We start from the raw sequence: 21,332 nt of genomic DNA on the forward strand, positions 1-21,332 counted from the left end.
AAAGGGGGTAAACCAGTGAGGTATTAGCATTGTAAATTTGAGACACGTGTACTTCGGCAATAGGACACCTACTGCTAAACACAGCCGGAGTCATCGTATCCCGCTGCGTTCCTTGCTGTCTCGTCTCTCTATCTCTCTCCAGCTCTTCCCCCTCCCTCCCTCCTTGCCCCCCACCCTCTCTCTCTCTCTCTTCCCCTCCCTCTCTCATTATCGCATCTTAACTGCCTGTATTCGATTCACATTTTCTAAAGCAAATCACATTTAGCGTACTGAGAACCTTTATTTTAGTGTTGGTACAGTTGTCTTTAGAATTACATAGTATGAGTAAGGGAAGAATTAGTCATTTTCAGTCCAACCATCCCTTCTTAACCATGTTTATGTACTTACTTTCTAAAATCATTTATATTGAAAATAACCTTCAGACACTCTTTTGACTATTTTCATTGTTCTTTTTTTCAGTAGCTAATTATTTTTTAAAAGTGTTAAGCTAACATCCCGCCTCCTTTTCCGATATAAAGCGAAACTTACTTTCTGCGATATGGCAACTAGTCGTTCTTTCGATCTTTAGACCGTGGTTTAAGATGTTTAAAAGTAACGCGCGCTGTTATTCACCCGACGCCGTACACACCTTCACATCTGACCTTGTAGAGGTTTCCCCTCATAAACATCTCTTGTTTTAACTTCGCATCTTACCCGCAATAAACATCAGATTCCGAGACCAAATGTTTGCAGAGTAAGAGTGGTCATAAACACACACAATGGCGCACTCACACATGCAAATCATCTCCTCATACTCTCACCCACTCGCTTGAACAGCTACAAAAACAAACACGAAAGTATGCCCACACAAATGCTACTGTATATCTCCTTTACGAATGTGTTTCTTGGCAAGTACTTGTCTTGCCTCCCTTCTAAATTCCTACCTTGCTCCTTGACTTAATATTTGGCATCTGAATGCTATTTGAAATAATGCAAACTATGCAACCCCATTTGATGAAAAGATATCAGATGCATTTTCTTAATTTGTGCTAATTAAACTATACGAACTGAAAGAAAGACTTCAGGGATGAAAAAAAATGTAATATTTATTTCAATTCTCAACAATACAGTTTCAGACATGTACATACAAAATGCTAGTCATAATATAATACTTACATTTACACAAAAAAAGCAAATAATGATAATAATAATAATAATAATAATAATAAATTTCACCACCGATCCTCTAATCCCTTCAAACGATGTTATTTCCTCGCCGCCTTCGGCTTGAACCGATCGAGAATGGCGGGCGGCCCCTCCTGCTCCTGCCCGTCCTTCTTCTTGAAGTAATCCTTCCCCAGCCCCGCGTCTTCCTGCTGCCGGAGCGCCGTCTTCAGGTATTCCCGCTGGGCGTCGTCTCTGATCTTCTGCTTGCGCTTGAACATGGTGGCGGACCCGCTCTTGCCCTTCATGCGGTAGCGCGGCTTGGTGTCGATCTGCGGCGCCCGGACGTGGAGCAGCGTCTTCTTGGCTTCGATGCGCTCCTCCAGGGTCGGCGTGTCCACCTGCGGCGTGAGGGAGGGGGGGGAAGAGGAGAATGAGGTTGGGTTTCCGTTCATCATGAGGTGGGAAAGAGAGAAAAGGGAGAAAGAGGAGGAAGAAAGAGGAGGAAGAAAGAGGAGGAAGAAAGAGGAGGAAGAAAGAGGAGGAAGAAAGAGGAGGAAGAAAGAGGAGGAAGAAAGAGGAGGAAGAAAGAGGAGGAAGAAAGAGGAGGAAGAAAGAGGAGGAAGAAAGAGGAGGGAGAGGGGAGGGAGAGAGGAGGGAGAGGGGAGGGAGAGAGGAGGGAGAAAGAGGAGGAAGAGAGAGGAGGGAGAGAGGAGGGAGAGGGGAGGGAGAGGGGAGGGAGAGAGGAGGGAGAGAGGAGGGAGAGAGGAGAGAGAGAGGAGGGAGAGAGGAGAGAGGAGAGAGGAGAGAGGAGAGAGGAGAGAGGAGAGGGAGGAAAAAAAAAGAAGAAGAGAGAGAGAGAGAGAGAGAGAGAGAGAGAGAGAGAGAGAGAGAGAGAGAGAGAGAGAGAGAGAGAGAGAGAGAGAGAGAGAGAGAGAGAGAGAGAGAGAAGAGAGAGAGAGAGAGAGAGAGAGAGAGAGAGAGAGAGAGAGAGATATAGAGAGAGAGAGAGGAGGGAGAGAGGAGGGAGAGAGGAGGGAGAGAGGAGGGAGAAAGAGGAGGGAGAAAGAGGAGGAAGAGAGAGAGGAGGGAGAGGGGAGGGAGAGGGGAGGGAGAGAGGAGGGAGAGAGGAGGGAGGGAGGAGAGAGAGAGGAGGGAGAGAGGAGAGAGGAGAGAGGAGAGAGGAGAGAGGAGAGAGGAGAGAGGAGAGAGGAGAGAGGAGAGAAGAGAGAGGAGAGGGAGGAAAAAATAGAAAAAGAGAGAGAGAGAGAGAGAGAGAGAGAGAGAGAGAGAGAGAGAGAGAGAGAGAGAGAGAGAGAGAGAGAGAGAGAGAGAGAGAGAGAGAGAGAGAGAGAGAGAGAGAGAGAGAGAGAAAGAGATAGTAGAGAGAGAGAGAGATAGAATGGGAATGGGAATGGGAATAGGAAAGAGAAGAGAAAAGGAAAGGAGAAGCAGAATGATTGGTTGGGGTGGGAAGAGAAAAGGGGGAAAATAAGAATAAGAACCAAGACTTAAAATTTCCACACAAACAATAACAATAAAAATACAGTTCGTAAAGTAAAGCACTTCACTTAGATACAATCAGGTACACATGAAAGTCAGCAGAATCAGCAACTGTTGCACTGCAGCTGGCAGTCAGCATGGCAGATAACCTATATCAACATATATAAACGAGTGACCATTGTGAAAGTCATCACAACGATCTTACTAACATAACTCTATACAAACACAGTAATTGTGTAAAAGAGGAGAATGTAATATTTATGGAATGATATTCATGTTGCAACCACTAGACACTTGTCAACATCTGTTCTAATTACAGAGAAATTTATATCTGAACAATAGGTGTGACCATATCTTATATAAGCATGGCACAGAACCTCGGTGTGTGTAAAACAAACATTTCAGTATGCTTCCCCATCTCTTTCTATCTTCACACTTTCTGTGACATCAATAACCCTTCCTTACCAAATTTTGACTAGAATGAAAAGTCCTACAGGTGATGTATGATGTGGTAAATATATGCTGAATCCTTGCTCTAGAGTATATTTTATGTACGCTTTTCCAGAAATGTAATAGACTGATCACTTGTTCATTATTTTTTACTTATTTTTTCTTTTAATTATGGCAATTTGACAACTTGAAATCCGTTTCCTTGAAGTTCAAAATTCACTCTTGCATTTGCTGTGTGTACTTAATATGTCTCTATATAAAAAACCCTGTGCATTATAATTAGGACCACATTGATTGTTATTCATAAATTTTATAATGAAAATAACAATTACAATATCATGAGCAATCTTACACTATAGATTTCTTGAATGTGACAGCTTAGAACATAATTATACTACAAATGCCGTATATGTTACTGTTTCCTCATTTGTACAGTTACTGTATTTGAACTAAGTTATGAGCGTCATGAGCGTCAGATAATTGTGCTTATTTTCATAATGGCGACCAAACAAAATTATTGTATGCTGACTGCCAGCTACAGCACAACAGTAGTGAGTCTCAACATCATGTAACATAGTATTATCAAGTGCAGAGAACACTTACAAGAAATCATGCTCAAAAAGTTATTGACCTTTCATGTGTACCCACTCAATCACTCATTCACTCACTCACTCATTCTCTCAATATATAGTGCATTCAACAACCAATCCATAGTCCATACCTGGCAGATGGTTGTGGGGTCTAGCGTGATGAGTTCTGACGGCACCTTTGCTAAGAGAGACTTGACCTCGGCCTCTCGACGACCTGATGAGCTGATGTATGGATTGGCTTCTAAAGCATCATAGTTGGGTTCTCCAGCACCTGAAAAGGAGTATGGTGTGAATGATAACGACAGGTGCAAGTATAATGATAATGATAAATGATAAGTATACGGACTACGGTTGTGATCGGTGCTGTTACAGAGCTGTAACTTGGTAACATTCCCTTTTCAAGAAAATACATGACTTAAATACCAAATAAGTAATGTCTTTAAAATTATCAATACTTTCTTCTAAAGTGACCAACTATCACAATCTATGGGTTGAAAAAAAATAATAATAATAAGAAGAAGAAGAAGAAAATAAAATAAAACAATCTATACAAGTGCCTGGTAATGGCTTAAAATTCACATTTACTCTTAAAACAAATAAAACACAAACAAGCCAATAGACATGTTCTGACAAACCTGGAATGATAAGACTCGAATAGCCATGGTAGGTAGAGATACCAAGCACGTCCTCATAGGGACAGAACTGCATGCCATGAATGGTGCTTCTGCCCTTGTGTTGCATGTACGGTCTGTTGCATCCTCCGTGCAAGACATTTCTGTAAACCTAGGAAGAAAACTGTGTAACTAGTAAGGACTGATGGTTTTCAAGAGTGATTCTTGAGATCAACTTCCTAGTAAAATATACAATGTGTTAAATATTCAAAATAAAGCAAAATCCCTAAAAAAGAAAACCTTGAAAGAAACAACTAAAATGCTCTTGCATCAACCCAAGACAAAATTATATTAAGATACAAATAAGTAAAAAAGAACATACACAAGAAATTTAAGGTTACTAACAAGCTATTCTCTTGTCAACCCAATGATACCATGAACATGCACTGCTGACTCAGCTTTTTTTTTTACAATAGTATGCTACACAAGTGCTTTGTCAGCAAGAAGTCAATTACTATGCCCAGTCCTTGAATTTTTTTAAAAAAGTCTTTATGTCCATTACTATTATCATCCTCATTAAAATAATAATAATCATCAAAACATCAATAACAGTATAAATAGTAATAAAATGACTAAGCACTTGTGGAGCCATCTATAAGTAAACCCAATCAATTACCAAAACAATAGAGGATAATCCAACTTCACCAAACTTCCTCCCCACAAATTTTAAAGTGAATACAACACTTGAGTTTTCCTAATCAACTTGCTATAACAACAACAACAAATGCAAACAATTTACCTTTAAGAATCGTCACTCTACACCATAAAACTTGGCACAGTGGAAGCAAAACAAAGACCCACTCTGACTTCCAACATCCAACGAGAAGACTCACCTCAGCCACATTCCCAATTGACACCGCCAGCAGGCCCTTCTGGGAGAAGGCAAGGTTAGAGGCTCCAGTGTTGATGCGGTAGGACCTGATGCACTCGCCGAGGTTGCGCACATCCCAGATCTTCAGCTGCCGGTCCACTCCTGCTGTTGCCATGTACCTGCGGGTGACGAAAAAGAACTTAAAATACATTTCATAATAATAATAAATACAAGGCAAATACATAATATATGTGCATGGGCATACATACACATACATGTATGCACAGGCATTGCTAAAGAGTCTAATTGCTGCCTGCAAGCTCATCTAAAACCAGAGAAATTTGCATGCACATTTTTAAGAACTGATCTTTTCAAAACTTTGTAACAATCAGTTTTCATATCTATTTTCTTTATCTACATTAATAGTATTAGGTAGTACCAAATTTTCAGTAACAAAACCATTGAGATAAATTTAATCTGGTGCCAAGAAAGTTCAATTCCTAAAATGTATACTTGATACATTTTCACAGCCACATTTATTCTTGAAAATTTGGCTTTGTAAGCACAAAAAAACTTTTGTGAGGCCTAAAGTGCTGATTCTACACCGCCACTGGGCCTCCTCCTTCCTAAACCTTTGTGTTTGGCCTGTTTGACTATTACAGCCATACAATATATACCACAATATGATAAAATATATACTGCAATATGATAAAACATCTAATAATGTCACCTAATGTGGCCCAACAGTGGATGCATTACTTATACATCACTAAACCCATAACTACATCATCAATCACATCAGCAAACACATTTTAGCAGTTCAAACAAGCACACTCTGTGCAACCTATATTGGCATCATCAATTCAATCAGCAAGCAAGTTTTACCTTCCAGTAGGATCAACAGTAATTGCTCTGAGTGGCTGACTATGGCACAGAACCGACGCTACCGGCTGACGACTGTTGGGGGTCCACATTGTCACAGTGCCGTTCGAATGGCCACAGCACAGCACTGCATTGTAAGGGTTTTGGCACATGATTCCTAAGCGTCCCTTGCCAGTTCTTGTCCGGATTACCTCTTTACCGAGAGATATGTCAAGCCAGCAGAGAAAGCCTGTCTCATTCTGAAGGGAGAGAGAAGTAAAAAAAAAGAAAGAAATTTCTTATCATTATTTCCATTTTATCACAAGACACTGAGGAATGGATGTAATAAGTAATCACTTAGGATTACATACACAATCAAATTTATCTTCGCTTATTCTTATTAACCCTCTTACATTCTTTTTGTGCAAATAAAACAGTAATACCAATAAGCCATGCTATAATCATCAAAATGCACACCTAATACCCAATTTGGTGTAACTCCTAGGTGCAAGAAATAATAGTCTTCATTTCATCTTAATATTTAAAAAAACAGAACATATGGTGTGACAAAATACAAGTCTTCTCACACCTAAACTATGAGAAGGCATTCATAACAATCACATAGTGATATTTTGAAAATTTGAAACTTGGATCAGTACATCACAGTTTCTTTCATGCTTCCAAATCTCTAGCCTCTTGCAAGACAGAAACATAAATGCACATAAGGGAATAAAACTTTTTTAAAAATCATACTAAATAAACAAAGAGGCCCCAGCACTTACACTTGCACACAGGAGGAAGTGATACGGCAGAAACTCCAGTCGTAGAGTCCGGTGCATCATCTTGAGACAATGGAGCTCAATGCCCTGATTGTCATAAATGTAGACCCACTGTTTCTGCGCCACAGCCATCATTCGCTCAGTGTGGAGGAAGCACAGGTCATGGATGGACTCCATCACATTGGTTTCAAAGTGGAGCTTTTTGGTGATCCAGTCAAAGGAGGCCAGGTGGCCCTTCCTGCCCCCAATCAGCAGGTGGCGACCATTGCGTGTGTAATCCATTCTGTGTAGCAGGAAAACAGTGTCACATCACAAGGAAGCACACAAGGTACACCATAAATACAGTTTCTGAAAATTATTACAAACATCAAAACACTAATATGTAAAGAAAGAAAGTGAACAGTGGGGGGAGGGGAGTGAAATAAACCAAACCAAGAGAACAAGAAAATGGAAATATACCCAAAAAGAAAGTGAACAATAAAAATAGAAATTATAAAAGAAGTGCAAAATTTTCAATAAATAGATGAATAAATAAACAAGTAAAGCCCACTCACTGATAGGGACCACAATCTAATCTGAGGTCAAATCCCTTAGCTGCCGTTGTGATGTCGACTGCGTTTTTAATATCTGTCTGTGTGATGTGAGCAGTGTACATGCCTTCTTGTGCTTCTAACTGGCCACTGGATTCTGAAAAAAAAAGATAGAAAAAAGAAAATGATAAGATTTATCTTATGGTAAAAAGGTTTATGGCAATAACAATGTTACATTTAACCCACACAGGACGGGTGGTACAGCATGTGTACCGCGCATTCAAAAGCCCAGTTGCCGGGCGGCACAGTATTGTGCCAGCCATTCAATTGATTTAGGCCTAATAATTCGAACGCCCCGGCATTTGGACATTCAAGGCTAGAATTCCCCCGTCGGGAATGGGTTAATACTTAAATTTTTTTACTCTGATAATATTATTACCACTACAAATAACAAAGATAAAATGGATAAAGATGATAATGGTGATAACAATAATAATGATAATAATAAAAAAAATAATAATAATAATGATATCATCAGTTATAATAATAGCAAAAACAATAATAATAATAATAATAACAACAACGATTTTGAAGCCGGATCATAATCATAACAATAAAAACTTTCATTCTCCACCTACTAATAACAATCAGAACTCCATAACACACCTGTGAGCAGAAGTTCTGCTCTTGCTGTCTCTTCCTCTGCTTCCTTGAGCTTCTGTTCTTTCAACTTTATTTTGTGAACCATTGGTGCATTCCATCTTTTAATACTGTTAACCTGTAAAAGTAATAATAAAAGTAAATATCATAATAGCAACCGCAATTATAATATAACCTATAAAATATCACTATGAATATAGATAGTAAAAGCATGTTGCTGCATAGGGGTTGTCAATAAGTTAACACAAGACTGAATGTGTATTCATACTTGTACAATTCTTTAAAATTTGATGGGAATCTTTCTGCATTGAAAGAGAAAATCATTTGATTATGCAAAGTTTTCAAATAAGTAAAAAACAGAAAAAAGTATAAAAAGATGCAAAATAGCAAAATATCACAGCAGATCTTAACAAAAGAGTTTAAACCCCCTGATGGTCTTTGGCTAACTTGTCCAAACAAAAATTTCCAGATATATTCAAAACAGTATATAGTGTCTGGCATTAATCATGATCTGACCAGAGTGAACTCACACAATAACATTACCATACAATTATAAAGCATCAAATATACCATCTATCCAGGGTTTATGGCATTCTTATAACTTAATGGTTTGAGTATATATTTCTAAATGTATCTCAATTTCATGGAATTCTGACGATCACTTTCATATATCATTGAAACATGAACCATCACATACTCACATTAACGCCTTCTCCTCTGTTGTACTTTTCTAGCAACTTTGGGTCGACCACCTTCCGTCCTGGGAATTTTTCACTCTGCTCTTTCCTTGTTTTCCACTTGCCTCCTTGGTCAGCTCTCCAATTATCTGCTTGTCCGGGTTTCCCCCATGCAGGCTTGCCGGGCTTTTTCCCAGTGAACGTTCCGCTGCCTTTCCTCCCCTTGAACTTGCCAGCCCCTTGGTCTCCATGCTTCTTCTTGCCCACTTTCCCACCCTCAAATTTGCCCTTATTTTTTGCTGAAGACTTCCCTGCAGATTTGCCACTCCCTCCTTCTTTCTTGACTTTGGCAGACATCTGGAAAAAATGGAGATTTAGCTATACTTTAATATGATTAAACTTTTGCCTGCCCCCGGCCCACTCTCCCTCTCTCTCTCTTAACCCATTCGCGCCGGTTGACGTGCTGACACGTGGTCGAAAAAAGCCCCGGACCCGGGTGACGTCCTGGCACGTGCTACATTTTCGGCCCGCGCGCCGGGAGGCCAGTAGCGACGTGCTGAAACGTCCGCATTAGAATGATAGATTATTCTTAGTACAATTCGATTTTCATACTTGATTTGTCTTAGCTACTTTAGTTTATCCTTCTAAATAGTAGAAAATGGGATATAACGTAATATGAATGACGTCTCAGGTACATACGTAATCTTGATTACGGCATGGTGATTTCTGTTTCTGATTTGTTGAATATGATGATCTGAGTCGAAAGGCTATCGTAAAATCAATTGTAATTGGCCGAGGAATAAAAAAAAAAAAAAAAAAAAATTATATAACATCTTTTTGTTGCCCCACTAAAAGAAAATGACACTTGAAAAAACATTGCTGTTACTTGCATTCACTTGTATGCACATGTATGGTTGTTCATATTCTCTTTCTTTTCGTTTAGGAAGAAAAAAAAATTGAAAAAAAAAACTATGTTTGTTACCTCACTAGAAGAATGCTTCCACTTCCCATTGGTATTACAACATAGGAGTAAAGAATATGGAAAAAGTTCAATAGAATAACACTAAAAAAACAGTGCTATAACATCTTTTTCGACTGATATACATCCTCTGAACATAACACTACTTTCTACACATGATTACACTTTAGACGCAATCACGCAAACCATAAGGATAGGGTGAGTGAAAAACGCTCTGCGAGCGTCAGAGCGACCGCGCGCAGCGGGAAAACACCCCGGCACGAACGGTTGCGCGCTTGAAATCTTCCCGGCATTATCGGGAGTAGGCGAAATTCCGCCCCGGCGTGAATGGGTTAACCCATTCACGTCGGGGCGATTCCGGCTCTGAATGGTCGTAATGCTGGGGGTTTCGAACACATAAGCCTAACGCCTTGAGATTCTCAGGTGCACAAGCCGCAAGCCTGGACTGCCCACTCGCTCACCCCGAGCGCCAGCCTTGCCCAGATATCTTGTCACCGGCATCTGACGTAAAAACACGAAACGTGTCAGCACGTCGTCTGGCGCGAATGGGTTAATAGTCTTATGCATAGTGTCAATACTAATAGTAGATTCTCAATATTAAAGAATGTACCTAATATGAACCACATATCAAGCATGTGATAGATCTATAAAATATGTCTTATATTGGTACCTATCTGGTTAACTCATGGTAACAAGTGAACCTTCTACTCAAAATGTTTATGTTCTTGCCCAGCTCGAGGGACAAAATGGTTTCCACTGGGGATAGGGGGTTGACATTCCCCTCCTGCTTACTGCAACCACAGCCAGTGCTGACTCAGTCCCACAAAGGTGGAAAAGAGTGCTAAAATGCTTGTACTACCCCTTTGCTCTGTAACTCATTGGTAAACTTTAAAAGCTTAGTATATCCTTCCCAAATATTAGGGACATTATCATCCTGTAGTAAGTCAGCACTGTCAAACAATGGTTGCCATGGCCAGCATATTATAGCTACTAACCTCTAGCAACAACCTATTGTGACTTTGACTCTCTAACAAAGGCCAACTAACCTTGAACACAAATATTCTGCCCAGATGGAACCTGAACTGGTTTGTTTACTTTCTGCATACTATACTATACACTAACACAGCTAAAAGTACTCACTGTGACCTCCCAGCCTTCTGTATAAATCAACGACCCTTCCCCCATGTATATTCTGGCAAAAAGGAACTCTGACTGGTACCTTTCCTTTCCTGAGCCTATCTTTTATACCTAATAGTTTAATTAGTTCTTTACAAATATCATTTTCATTTTTTCCAATCTTTGCATGGTCCACTATTGGTCCTGCAACACATATATTTTGGTAAGATAGAACTGGTAGAGCTCTTAAAGTCCAAGCTCTAAATCCTTTCTAATGGATGTCCCATTATGAATAAACATAAAAAATACAAAATCAAGGGTACAGTTTCACTTAATGATAATGCAGCCTTCATGAGTATATTGAATCAAGATAATAAGATCTAAGACACTTTTCATCTATGACATTTCTGAAACAAGTTGAAAATAAAGATGTCACTTATTGGAGAAATACAGTAATCACTGCGGCTCCTTTGAGTCTTCCAGCCAATTAAGAACTGGTTGTCGTATTCTAAAGATGCGTGTATTAATTATATTGGTTTCAGTGCGAGTTATACATTGACAGTCCAAGCAGAAGGTTAATTGACAAATCGGTATGGGAAGAGAGGGGGGATGAGCTAACATGAAAATTAAGGGTTTGTGCAAAAAAAATATATATATATACTGGGGTAAATTTCGCAAATAGTGCCACGTTGCTACATAACATGAAACTGGTAGATATGGATTACTCTCAACCTCTACTACCCATGTGTAGTTGACTTTGCCTATGATCCCTCCCCCCCAGTACCCCACAATCTAAATGATAGGGGAGGGCATGAAGTATATTAGGGAAAAAGCAGGGTTCAATATGATTTAGGGGCATATTCACTCTATGAAATCTTAACCATAATACCTACTTAACCTCAGCTAGTTTTGTAGTTAACCCCAGCCAAGGAGGGACTTTGCCCCCCTCCTGAACCGCCCTTTATCAGGAAAACTGAAGGGTAAAATATGATTTTGGGTCATATTTTGTCTACAAAATCTTGACCTAATGACCTACCTAACCTTTTCTGGTTTTGCACTTAACCCTAGCTAAGTATTTAGAGATGCGGTGCTATTGGGAAAATTTCCCTTGGAATTTTACCAAACCATGTAGATTACAAGATATTTTGCAAAGAAATGGTGATTTTATATGGAATATTTGCCAGTCTCTACTGCACCTTCTTAATTCTCATAATCAATATCGTCCCTACAGTTAGGTACGGCAATCTAAAACTACAAAAACATTCTAGAAAGCAATCAATCGAAACCTAAATTGCTAGTAAGAATAAATAATAAAAGCATACCTTATTTTCTCCTTAGAGATCATACATACCATACTACTGCATTACCCGATGTGGTCACATGCACAGGTCGTATATCATAATGAATTCACATATCTAAGTACACTGTAAACCTACAATACCACTAGCAAAGAACTAAACACCGAAAATAAGATATCTATTACCTTAAAGGAACTCGACGTCTGCCCTAATTCAAGTAAAAGGGAATTTTTGTTGTCAGACTTCACGTCTCTCTCGGTCGTCTCATCGAAGCATGGGTCTAGTGTTTACGTGTGCGGGCTAAGACTTCCGGCGTTTTACCGCTTTGACATAAATAATATTTCGGTGTATATATTTCTAAAATTCTGGTTTTAAAATCTTGTTATTGTATGGAAGTGAGAGTAAAATAACATGTTATAGTTCATTAATATTCGGATACCACAGAATATTTTAATATCCCATTTTAGAGAGGGAAAACAAGTCCTAACTTGTAATAGTGGACATGACCGCATGTATGTGCGTGGTGTATTATTGTATATGTATAAATATGAATACGTAACCTCTATGTATATGTATGTGTACGTGCTCGTGCGTGTGCGTGTGCGTGTGCGTGCGCGCGCGTGCATGCGTGCGTGCGTGCTTGCATGCGTGTGTGTGTGTGTGTGTGTGTGTGTGTGTGTGTGTGTGTGTGTGTGTGTGTGTGTGTGTGTGTGTGTGTGTGTGCGCGCGCGCATATATTTAAATTAACGTATAACAATTTGAACGGATGTTATGTCTAGCATATACAGTATACCGTCTCGTATTTCCCCACTGATCAGTAAAACTCTAATTGGAAAATTAAGTGTCTGTATTTCCATTCGTCACGTTCTATTTTTTATGTTTGCGATTAATGATTGTATTTTGAGAATCTGTGTTCAGATTCTCAATAATGCTCGGTGTTTTTTTCTCGTTATTAATAATGCCTCTTCTAGCTTGTACATACAGTCTTTTTTATCCGCATACCCGACTATATGGCATTTGTTCATCGTCAAACTCCCAGCGACGTCACCACAGCTGTGAGAAACTAGTTTTTAGATATTCAACAGTCACTTTGCCTCTCCCAGTATTCTTAAGTTTGCCCAAATACCCCCATCACTTAATTTATTTTGATGACTATCCTCATACAAATATTTTTCCCCAAAATACTGTTGTTTCTACTTCCTATGGTTGCATTTTCAAAAGAGAAGTCAGATGTGGTTTCAGTGATGCATGTGCTGTTTTAATTATTTGTTTCGTTCTAATAATCTTAAAAATAAGCCATCTCTCACGGGGTCTTTCAGAATTTCATTAGTCTGAGCTGCTAATACTTTTTCCGTCTCCGTTCATAGAAAACGTGCTTGTTTGTTTAGAGATCCTCATTTATTCCTTTAATATTTTCTTGTTTTGACCTCCTTTAAAAAATATCATTCCCCCTACTTAGATTTTCGCTTATATTAATGTTCTTGTATGTTGCAAGGTTGGCTTTTACTTGTTCAATGACTCCAAATCACTTGGAAATGGATAGAATTATGCTTTCCAATTTATCAACGCTCGGTCATGAATGGGGATGTATTACTAAGGTCTTGACACAGCATTCTTGAAATAAGTGAATAAAATATCGCTGGTGGACAGTGGACAACTTCACGCGGTCTGCCTGCTGAGTGAGGCCCTGCCAAGGTGGAGGAGGCTTCAAGGGAACCAGGTGGGTGGTGGGCTGCATCATCACTACATTAATTGTTTAGTGATGATATTGTCCGTGTCCTGAAGAGTAACAGTACGCGCGTTCACTCGAAACACTCAGCTGGTTATCGTAAACAAACTTTCCTGTAGGAGACTTGTTGCGAGTGTGAGATCTTAACCAAACCTTCAGAAGGTAATAAAAGGTTTGAAACTGATGTAAAAGATTTATTAATAACACGCATACATGGCTAACGTAGCTCATTTGAAGTATGCGTTGCGATTTTGATGTGAAATGACTCCAAAGCAGCATTGTTGGATCTGGAGGTTCATGTACAAGCAGATCAGCTGAACTGCACTGACGTCACAGTGCCCACGCACCCTTACCAAGACCGCTTAAATTTGTAATTTGTAAGGAGCCTCGGTATGTATATAAGTTTATATGTATGCACACACACACACATTCAAACACATGCATATATATATATATATATATATATATATATATATATATATATACATATATATATATATATATATACATACATATATATATGTGTGTGATATACATATATATATATATATATATATATATATATATATATATAAATATATATATATATATGTATGTGTGTGTGTGTATGTATGTATGTATATATATATATATATAATATATATACAATATACACACACACATACATATATATGTGTGTGTGTGTGCACACATAATACATATATTTGCGCAAACACACACACACACACACACACACACACACACACACACACACACACACACACACACACACACACACACACACATATATATATATATATATATATATATATATATATATATATATATATATGTATATATATATATATATATATAATTATATAGATATATGTATGTATATATATACATACATATATATATATATATATATATATATATATATATATATATATATGTATGTATATATATACATATATACATATATATATATATATATATATATATATATATATATACATATATATGTATATATACATATACACATATATATACATGCACATACCCATATGTATACGTATCATGCAATTCTTAGATAAATATTTAGGTACGTGCATGTATATATACACACATACATAAACATACACAATTTACCTACGATGAATATCTTAATGGCCACATAGACATATAATTAAAAAAAATCTTTATTGTGTCACGGGAGAACTCATCTTAAAATAAATTCCAGGAAACTTGTCGGTCAGAAGCGAGTTTTCTCAGTTCCAGTATCGGGTTTTTCGTCTGGAATTAAAAGGAGAGATTTAATAAAGATGTATTACTGAAGGAAATTATAAGATATGGAGGAAATGATAAGGTATGGTATCAAAGGTTATCTGGAATATAGATTAATACATTTGATTAGATGATATGTTAATTTTTTTGAGGTAGTTTTAAGGTTATAAACGATTACTCAATACTGAACAGGTTTATATACCTGATTTTGTAGTGTATTCTGGTTTTTTTTTCTTTTTTTCTTTTTAAGGAAAAGAGGCACTAATGATTTTTTTAAATTATTTTCTATTTTTCTCACCTATCTATCTTTATTCAGACATGCTGGGGCATTTTCGAACATGTAACCTTTAACCCATTTACCTTCCTTGATATTCTGAGGATCATTCCAGGGCTGAACCTCAACAGAAATTCCTAAGACGTATATCGTACCACTTACGAGGTACACTCCCGCCGTTAGAAGGAAGACAGACTGCCAGGCGCTAAGAGTTTGCTGTTGATATAGAATTGATGACACACACACACACACACACGTGTATGTGTGTGTAAAAAAAAAAAAAAAATATATATATATATATATATATTATCATATATATATATATATATATATATATACATATATATATATATATATATATATGTATGTGTATATATATATATATATATAATATATATATATATATATATATATATAGATATAGATATATATAGATATAGATGAATATATATATATATATATATATATATATATATATATATAGAGAGAGAGAGAGAGAGAGAGAGAGAGAGAGAGAGAGAGAGAGAGAGAGAGAGAGAGAGAGAGAGAGAGAGAGAGAGAGAGAGAGAGAGAGAGAGAGAGAGAGAGAGAGAGAGAAATGTATATATAGAGAGATATAGATATAAATATGGATTAAAATATTAATGAAAAGTGAAATGCAATATGTTTATACAATAACATTCATATTTCGCCCTCATCTATCAAACAAGAATAGTTATCCCTAAGCTAACAGCAAAACAAACAGAGAAAACGGAGACAGTACTCACATTCCCATGCGTTATGATGCTGACAATACTTGGTGCAAGGAAACCAGGAATAGTAGCCAGACAATTTGTAATACCGAACAATGTACCGGCGTAAGTAGGCGTCAGATCCTGATGGGAGCACATGTAGCCTAAATACATAGCACCTTTAAAGCCCATAGCCATGCAGAGTAGTATCACAATCAAGTCTTTTCGATAGCCTACGAAACATAGGCCTACCAGACACAACATGGGGCCTCCTGCACCTGTGTAAATAGGTGTAGGAAAATCACTTCATTACATCTGTTAATACATGCTATATTTTCTATATCTTTGATGGATCTATTTTCCGTATTTCGAAAAAATATGTTGACCTTTTCTACAAAACGTGAGTGAAAAAACGCCATGGCAAGTGAATCAGGACATGAGTTATGGTCTTGCACTTATTCGACAGATTATTTTCACTTACCAAAGAGTGTCGAAACCCTTCGCACCGTTACAGTCGTGATTCTCCCTGACTTGGAGACCGCACCAACAACAGAACTGTAAACGAGGTTGAAGACCAGCATGCACAGACTTGGAAGCGCCGAAACCAAGCCATTCTGAGGAGCATTTCAGAACCACGTGCGCTTCTTTTAGAGTTTCTTTGCTAACGGAATCGTGAAATTACTAAGCAACCAGATACGTATTGAGATGAGAGTAGATAGACTGAGAAGCTGAAAGAACTATTACATTACGTAATTAAAGGAAGTTTTTTTTTCAATTCATTAATTTACTCTATGGGTTTCTCGGGCTTTCTATCTTTTTGAAATGCGTTTTACTGCAGTTAATCAAAGTGACAGTGATTAAATGTGGTTTACCCTGGTACATGGATTTACATCTATAAGCTGTGCTTTATAAGCTGTTTAAATGAGATCAGTCTGACATTGGGTGGAAGCCATAATCACAGATAACAAAATGAGTTTATATCAAAAGAAAACATCAATCAGAAATAGGATTATGAACCTACGCATATTGTAGCATATACGCTATGGTTATTTGGCATTCCGTTTAGCATTTTGAGCATGTGAAACGGTAATGAGTTCACTTCAGAACTAATATACAATAATAGAAAAATAAAAAAATCCCGACTCACACTGTTCATGTCGAAATGAAGTATATTGGAGAGAAATGAGGGCACGACAGTCAGGAATGTGTACAGGCCCCAGTTGCTGCCAATGTGCATAGCTGACAACGACCATACAGGAACTGACGTCAGCACGGATCGCCAAGGGAACTCTGCCTTTGGGGTCGTGTCCTGTTTTATGGGAAAACAACAGGAATCATGTGTCAAGTGTTTTGACTTGGTTTCCTAGTCTTTGTACCTTGGAGGAACTTCTGAAACATTTCTTGTGTCTCTAGGAATTGTTATCTGCATTACACAGAGTCACGCAAATGTCATTATCATTATTATTATTGTCACTGGTGTCATTATTATCCCTTCATCGTCATTACTAGTATGATTATCTGAATTCATTATCTTTATCATTACTAAAACTGTACGACAGAAACATTAAAGATCTATTAGTTAACAAGCACTCTGAACTTACCGCATTCTCTTCGTAAGGAAGAGATGCCGTCACGTCAACTACTTCCACACTATTACGAGTGTCATAACAAGTTCCTGAAAGGGCATGAATACTCGTCCCATGAGCTCTAGGACTGCCCGGCCCTCGAGGATGGGTAGGGAACGACTGCTCCTCATCCTCCTGCAGAAGCAAAAACCAGAATCCTGCAACTAGGACGCCGCAGCCCCCGAAGCAATAGAAGGTGGACGGCCATCCGAGGGCGTGGTTGTCGCAGAGCCACCCGGACAGAACGAGGCTCACGGCGATCCCCATCTGAAATCCTTCGAAGGATGGGGAGAGACAGGGATTTATTCTGTATTGATTCGGGTAATTGATATTCTCATGTCTGATGAAACTGTAATGTGATATGAGCATTTGGCCTCAGGAATGTGGTGCTTATCTTCCCGCTGTTTCGTATGTTTCAGAATTGAATAGACAATCAACAAGGCTACCAACCTCCATACACAAATGAAGTGACTTTGGCTCTCTTTGAGCGGGGCACTCTGGCGGCCAGCAGGGAAGTCAGGGCAGGGAAGCAAACTCCCTGGAAATATATATATATATATATATATATATATATATATATATATATATATATATATGTGTGTGTGTGTGTGTGTGTGTGTGTGTGTGTGTGTGTGTGTGTGTGTGTGTATGTGCATGTATACACATACACACATACACACACACACACACCACATTACAATACACACACACACACAACACACACACACACACACAACAGCACACACAACACACACAAGCACACACACACACACACACGCGCACACACACACACACCCACACACACCCACACACACTCTTATATACCTCTATATACATATATATATAAATATACATATATATATATATATATATATATATATAAATACTCCGTTGCAGATAGAGAGAGAGAGAGAGAGAGAGAGAGAGAGAGATAGTAATGTCTCCTAAAATTGATACACCGTATCCACAATTTCACGTATCCTGTATACTCTATATAGTCTCGCAATAAATGCCAACTGAAGCGTGATAAAAATCTCTTACCTCTGTGACGCCCCTTAGCACTAGGAGAGTCAAGAAGAGATTGGTAGCGATGCCAGCGCACAAGGGCGCCAGGAACGTAAGCATAGCGGTGAGCAGGGCACCCATCCCAACTACCCATTTTCCGCCAATTACCTCGGCCAGACGCCCGCCTACGGGATTGCTAAGGGCGTAACCATAGTAACAAGCTCCAAGGATCTGGCCCTGAGTGTGCTCGTCCCAGGGGAACCTGCCCTGTGGGAAAAAAATGTATCTTAAATTTGATTTTAAATGCTAAATACTACACCTTGTAAATGCATGTGTCAAGTAATGTATGCAATTTATCCCATGTACAATATGCTTCTACAAATGATGCATGCATGCGCAGAATATAAATTATTGCTAACCCCTAGAGGTGTTCCCTGTATATGCTGATCGCTGTGGCGACCCGGCACTCTTGAAGTATTAGTCTGCGGTTGGCCCTGGACCATTGCCACGATAACAATAGAAAGACTAACTCTTGTGGCCGTAAGTATGGCCATTATAGTCCATGCCAGTAGACTCAAGGTATGCCATTCCATCCATGTTCTGCATGTACCTGTATAACACAATAAATCATAATGTGTAGCTATAGGCAAGGAAAACTACATTGTACTGCCAGTGGCAAATGAGGGCGAGGATAAGAAGTAACGTCACGAAAGTGTCACACAAGATGTGATCTTGAAGAAAAGGAAATGTGAAGTAATGTCACGAAAGTGTCACACAAGGTGTGATCTTGAAGAAAAGGAAATGTGAATATGATTGGATTAGGGAAGATCAGCGATGTGACTATATCTGGTGGCAATGTGAAATGAAACTGTGATCCCTTCCCCTGTAAAACAAATAGAGGACAGAAGGGGGTGAGATAACATAAGTTTCTTTCTCTGGAAAGACTCTTCCAGGGGTATTTCCATTCCCACTGAGAAGTGGCCTCTTATCTAAAAGCTTTACTGTATGGTATCTTGGTAGTGGCTCTGTACACTCTCTTTCAGGGAGGTCAGTGCAGGTGCCTTAGTGTATAAATGGTCTTGTAAGACAAACGAGATCAGGTCATTCGGCTGGTTACTCTTGTCTAAAGTCAAATGGCAACTACTTTTTTCTACACAGTTCCCACACGCACACAATCTCATGATACCAGTGGCTGATAAGCCTAAAGGCACAAACCCTGATAGTGGTTGGGATCATAAGAGAAATGGAGGAAGAGGTTTAGGACCTGTTATGGTCGGATCAACCATAGAATAAGCACGTTCAAACTAGAGTTTAGGGAGCTCATAACCGCAGCATTACTGAAAGAGCTGTGGTAGTAATCGAGGATGGCTACTAATAGCTCAGGTGTCATGGGCCCCAAACATATGCAGACAGAGTAACGCTGGACAAGACCCATCAGGTCAACCAGCTACATGCCCCTGTATGTGGCCAAACCACATACAATATCCACATTAACTTCTGTCTGATCATCATTAACTCAGCAACGTCCACAATGTCCAGTTGTATCTGACAGTGTTTCTGGCAAACTTGTAATACTGTGCATCGTCTTTTAAGACCCTTGGTTCTCATTATCTACATGTGCAGGTAAAGGTAGTCTACTAGCAAAATGCAGGTAGATTATCACTCATATAAGAGTCTGGGCTGGTAAAATAAAATAAAATATATCAAGATTTTTTTCCAACTTCTCTCTCATGTGTAAAAAAAAATCTTTGATGCACTGTTGAAGGTCAAATAATATGAAAGGCAGAGAAGAGTAAAGCAATTGAATCAGCAAATTATTTCGATTTCAGGAATGCGAAATGTGATTTTTCCTTTCTTGTTCGTGTTACTGAATTTATTACACAATGAATTCAGGGTATATAACCGTATGAAATACATAATGAAATAGAGATTCATCATATAGCTACATACCCGGCAGTACTTGGCAATTGTTTATGTTTTACAATTGTCAGCTTTGAAATTTGTTATGACTCTAATGGAGTTCCTAGGTATTTATAACCCACCAGACGAGGAGTCGCCTTGTTGTGGCGTGGGGGCTTGTAATCTTTCCCCAGACGGGTTGGCTGTGGTTGGCGTTCCGATTGTGAAGATATCTAATGTTCAAATACCACAATGTATTGTCTTTACATGCGCGTACAGAGACAAAATAGATTCCATTGAAAGTTCTGAATATATGCATAAAGAATGTTAGTCATAATATCACCTGCCAGAGGGATGGAAAATGGTTTTATTCTCGTAACCAAATTACATTGACATAAGCCAGCACAAGCTTAGAGTCGCAGGTCCGTTGTTTTATTTTTATCTTTTTATCCTTATTTATCATTATCGCAATAATTTTCTTTTCATATATTAATATATTAATATCAATGCTCACGGGCCTGCAGTTGGACCACCATGGGTCATGTTATATGAGAACGCATTATCATATTGCTCCAATTCCCAGTGTTATTTTCAATGCGTGTGGTCATATCTATCATTTATAGCTAATGATACCAACCAATAATTGCTTGCTTTGTTTACACTTTAACCAAAGACCAGTAGAAAAAAAACAGCAATCTAGTACAGTAAATAAATAGACGAAGAAATAAATAATAA

The 21,332-nt window shown here is 38.5% G+C and overlaps 2 protein-coding genes across 4 annotated transcripts in view; both read right to left on the reverse strand.

Annotated features, from left to right (window-relative positions):
- Positions 1–1,067: 1,067 nt before the first annotated feature.
- Positions 1,068–12,370, reverse strand: LOC122251494 (WD repeat-containing protein 46). Its single transcript, XM_043013487.2, has 10 exons — positions 12,254–12,370; positions 8,700–9,032; positions 8,005–8,116; positions 7,363–7,495; positions 6,812–7,091; positions 6,054–6,289; positions 5,191–5,347; positions 4,322–4,469; positions 3,818–3,957; positions 1,068–1,544 (listed from the first exon to the last, which is right to left on the reverse strand). Exons 2-10 carry the CDS (start codon positions 9,030–9,032, stop codon positions 1,245–1,247), a joined length of 1,839 nt encoding a protein of 612 aa, XP_042869421.2. The 5' UTR covers positions 12,254–12,370; the 3' UTR covers positions 1,068–1,244.
- Positions 12,371–14,965: 2,595 nt separating this feature from the next.
- The window catches only part of LOC122251493 (dietary and metabolic glutamate transporter), a 6,953-nt gene continuing 586 nt past the window's right edge, over positions 14,966–21,332 (reverse strand). For 2 of the 3 annotated variants that reach the window (XM_086550100.1, XM_086550099.1), the window contains exons 3-9: positions 19,118–19,308; positions 18,735–18,965; positions 18,144–18,231; positions 17,670–17,968; positions 17,216–17,377; positions 16,550–16,682; positions 16,024–16,346 (exon numbers count right to left, since the gene is read on the reverse strand). In XM_086550100.1, the coding sequence (XP_086406226.1) occupies positions 16,039–16,346; positions 16,550–16,682; positions 17,216–17,377; positions 17,670–17,968; positions 18,144–18,231; positions 18,735–18,965; positions 19,118–19,308 (1,412 nt within the window). In that variant the 3' untranslated portion in view covers positions 16,024–16,038. Of the gene's footprint in view, positions 15,073–15,423; positions 15,554–16,023; positions 16,347–16,549; positions 16,683–17,215; positions 17,378–17,669; positions 17,969–18,143; positions 18,232–18,734; positions 18,966–19,117; positions 19,309–21,332 lie in introns of those variants that run through there. The other variant, XM_086550101.1, reaches the window with a different exon arrangement.

This window comes from Penaeus japonicus, unplaced genomic scaffold (assembly GCF_977035675.1).
Source record: "Penaeus japonicus unplaced genomic scaffold, GWHDUDI00000001_assembly GWHDUDI00000023, whole genome shotgun sequence".
Taxonomy (NCBI): domain Eukaryota; kingdom Metazoa; phylum Arthropoda; class Malacostraca; order Decapoda; family Penaeidae; genus Penaeus; species Penaeus japonicus.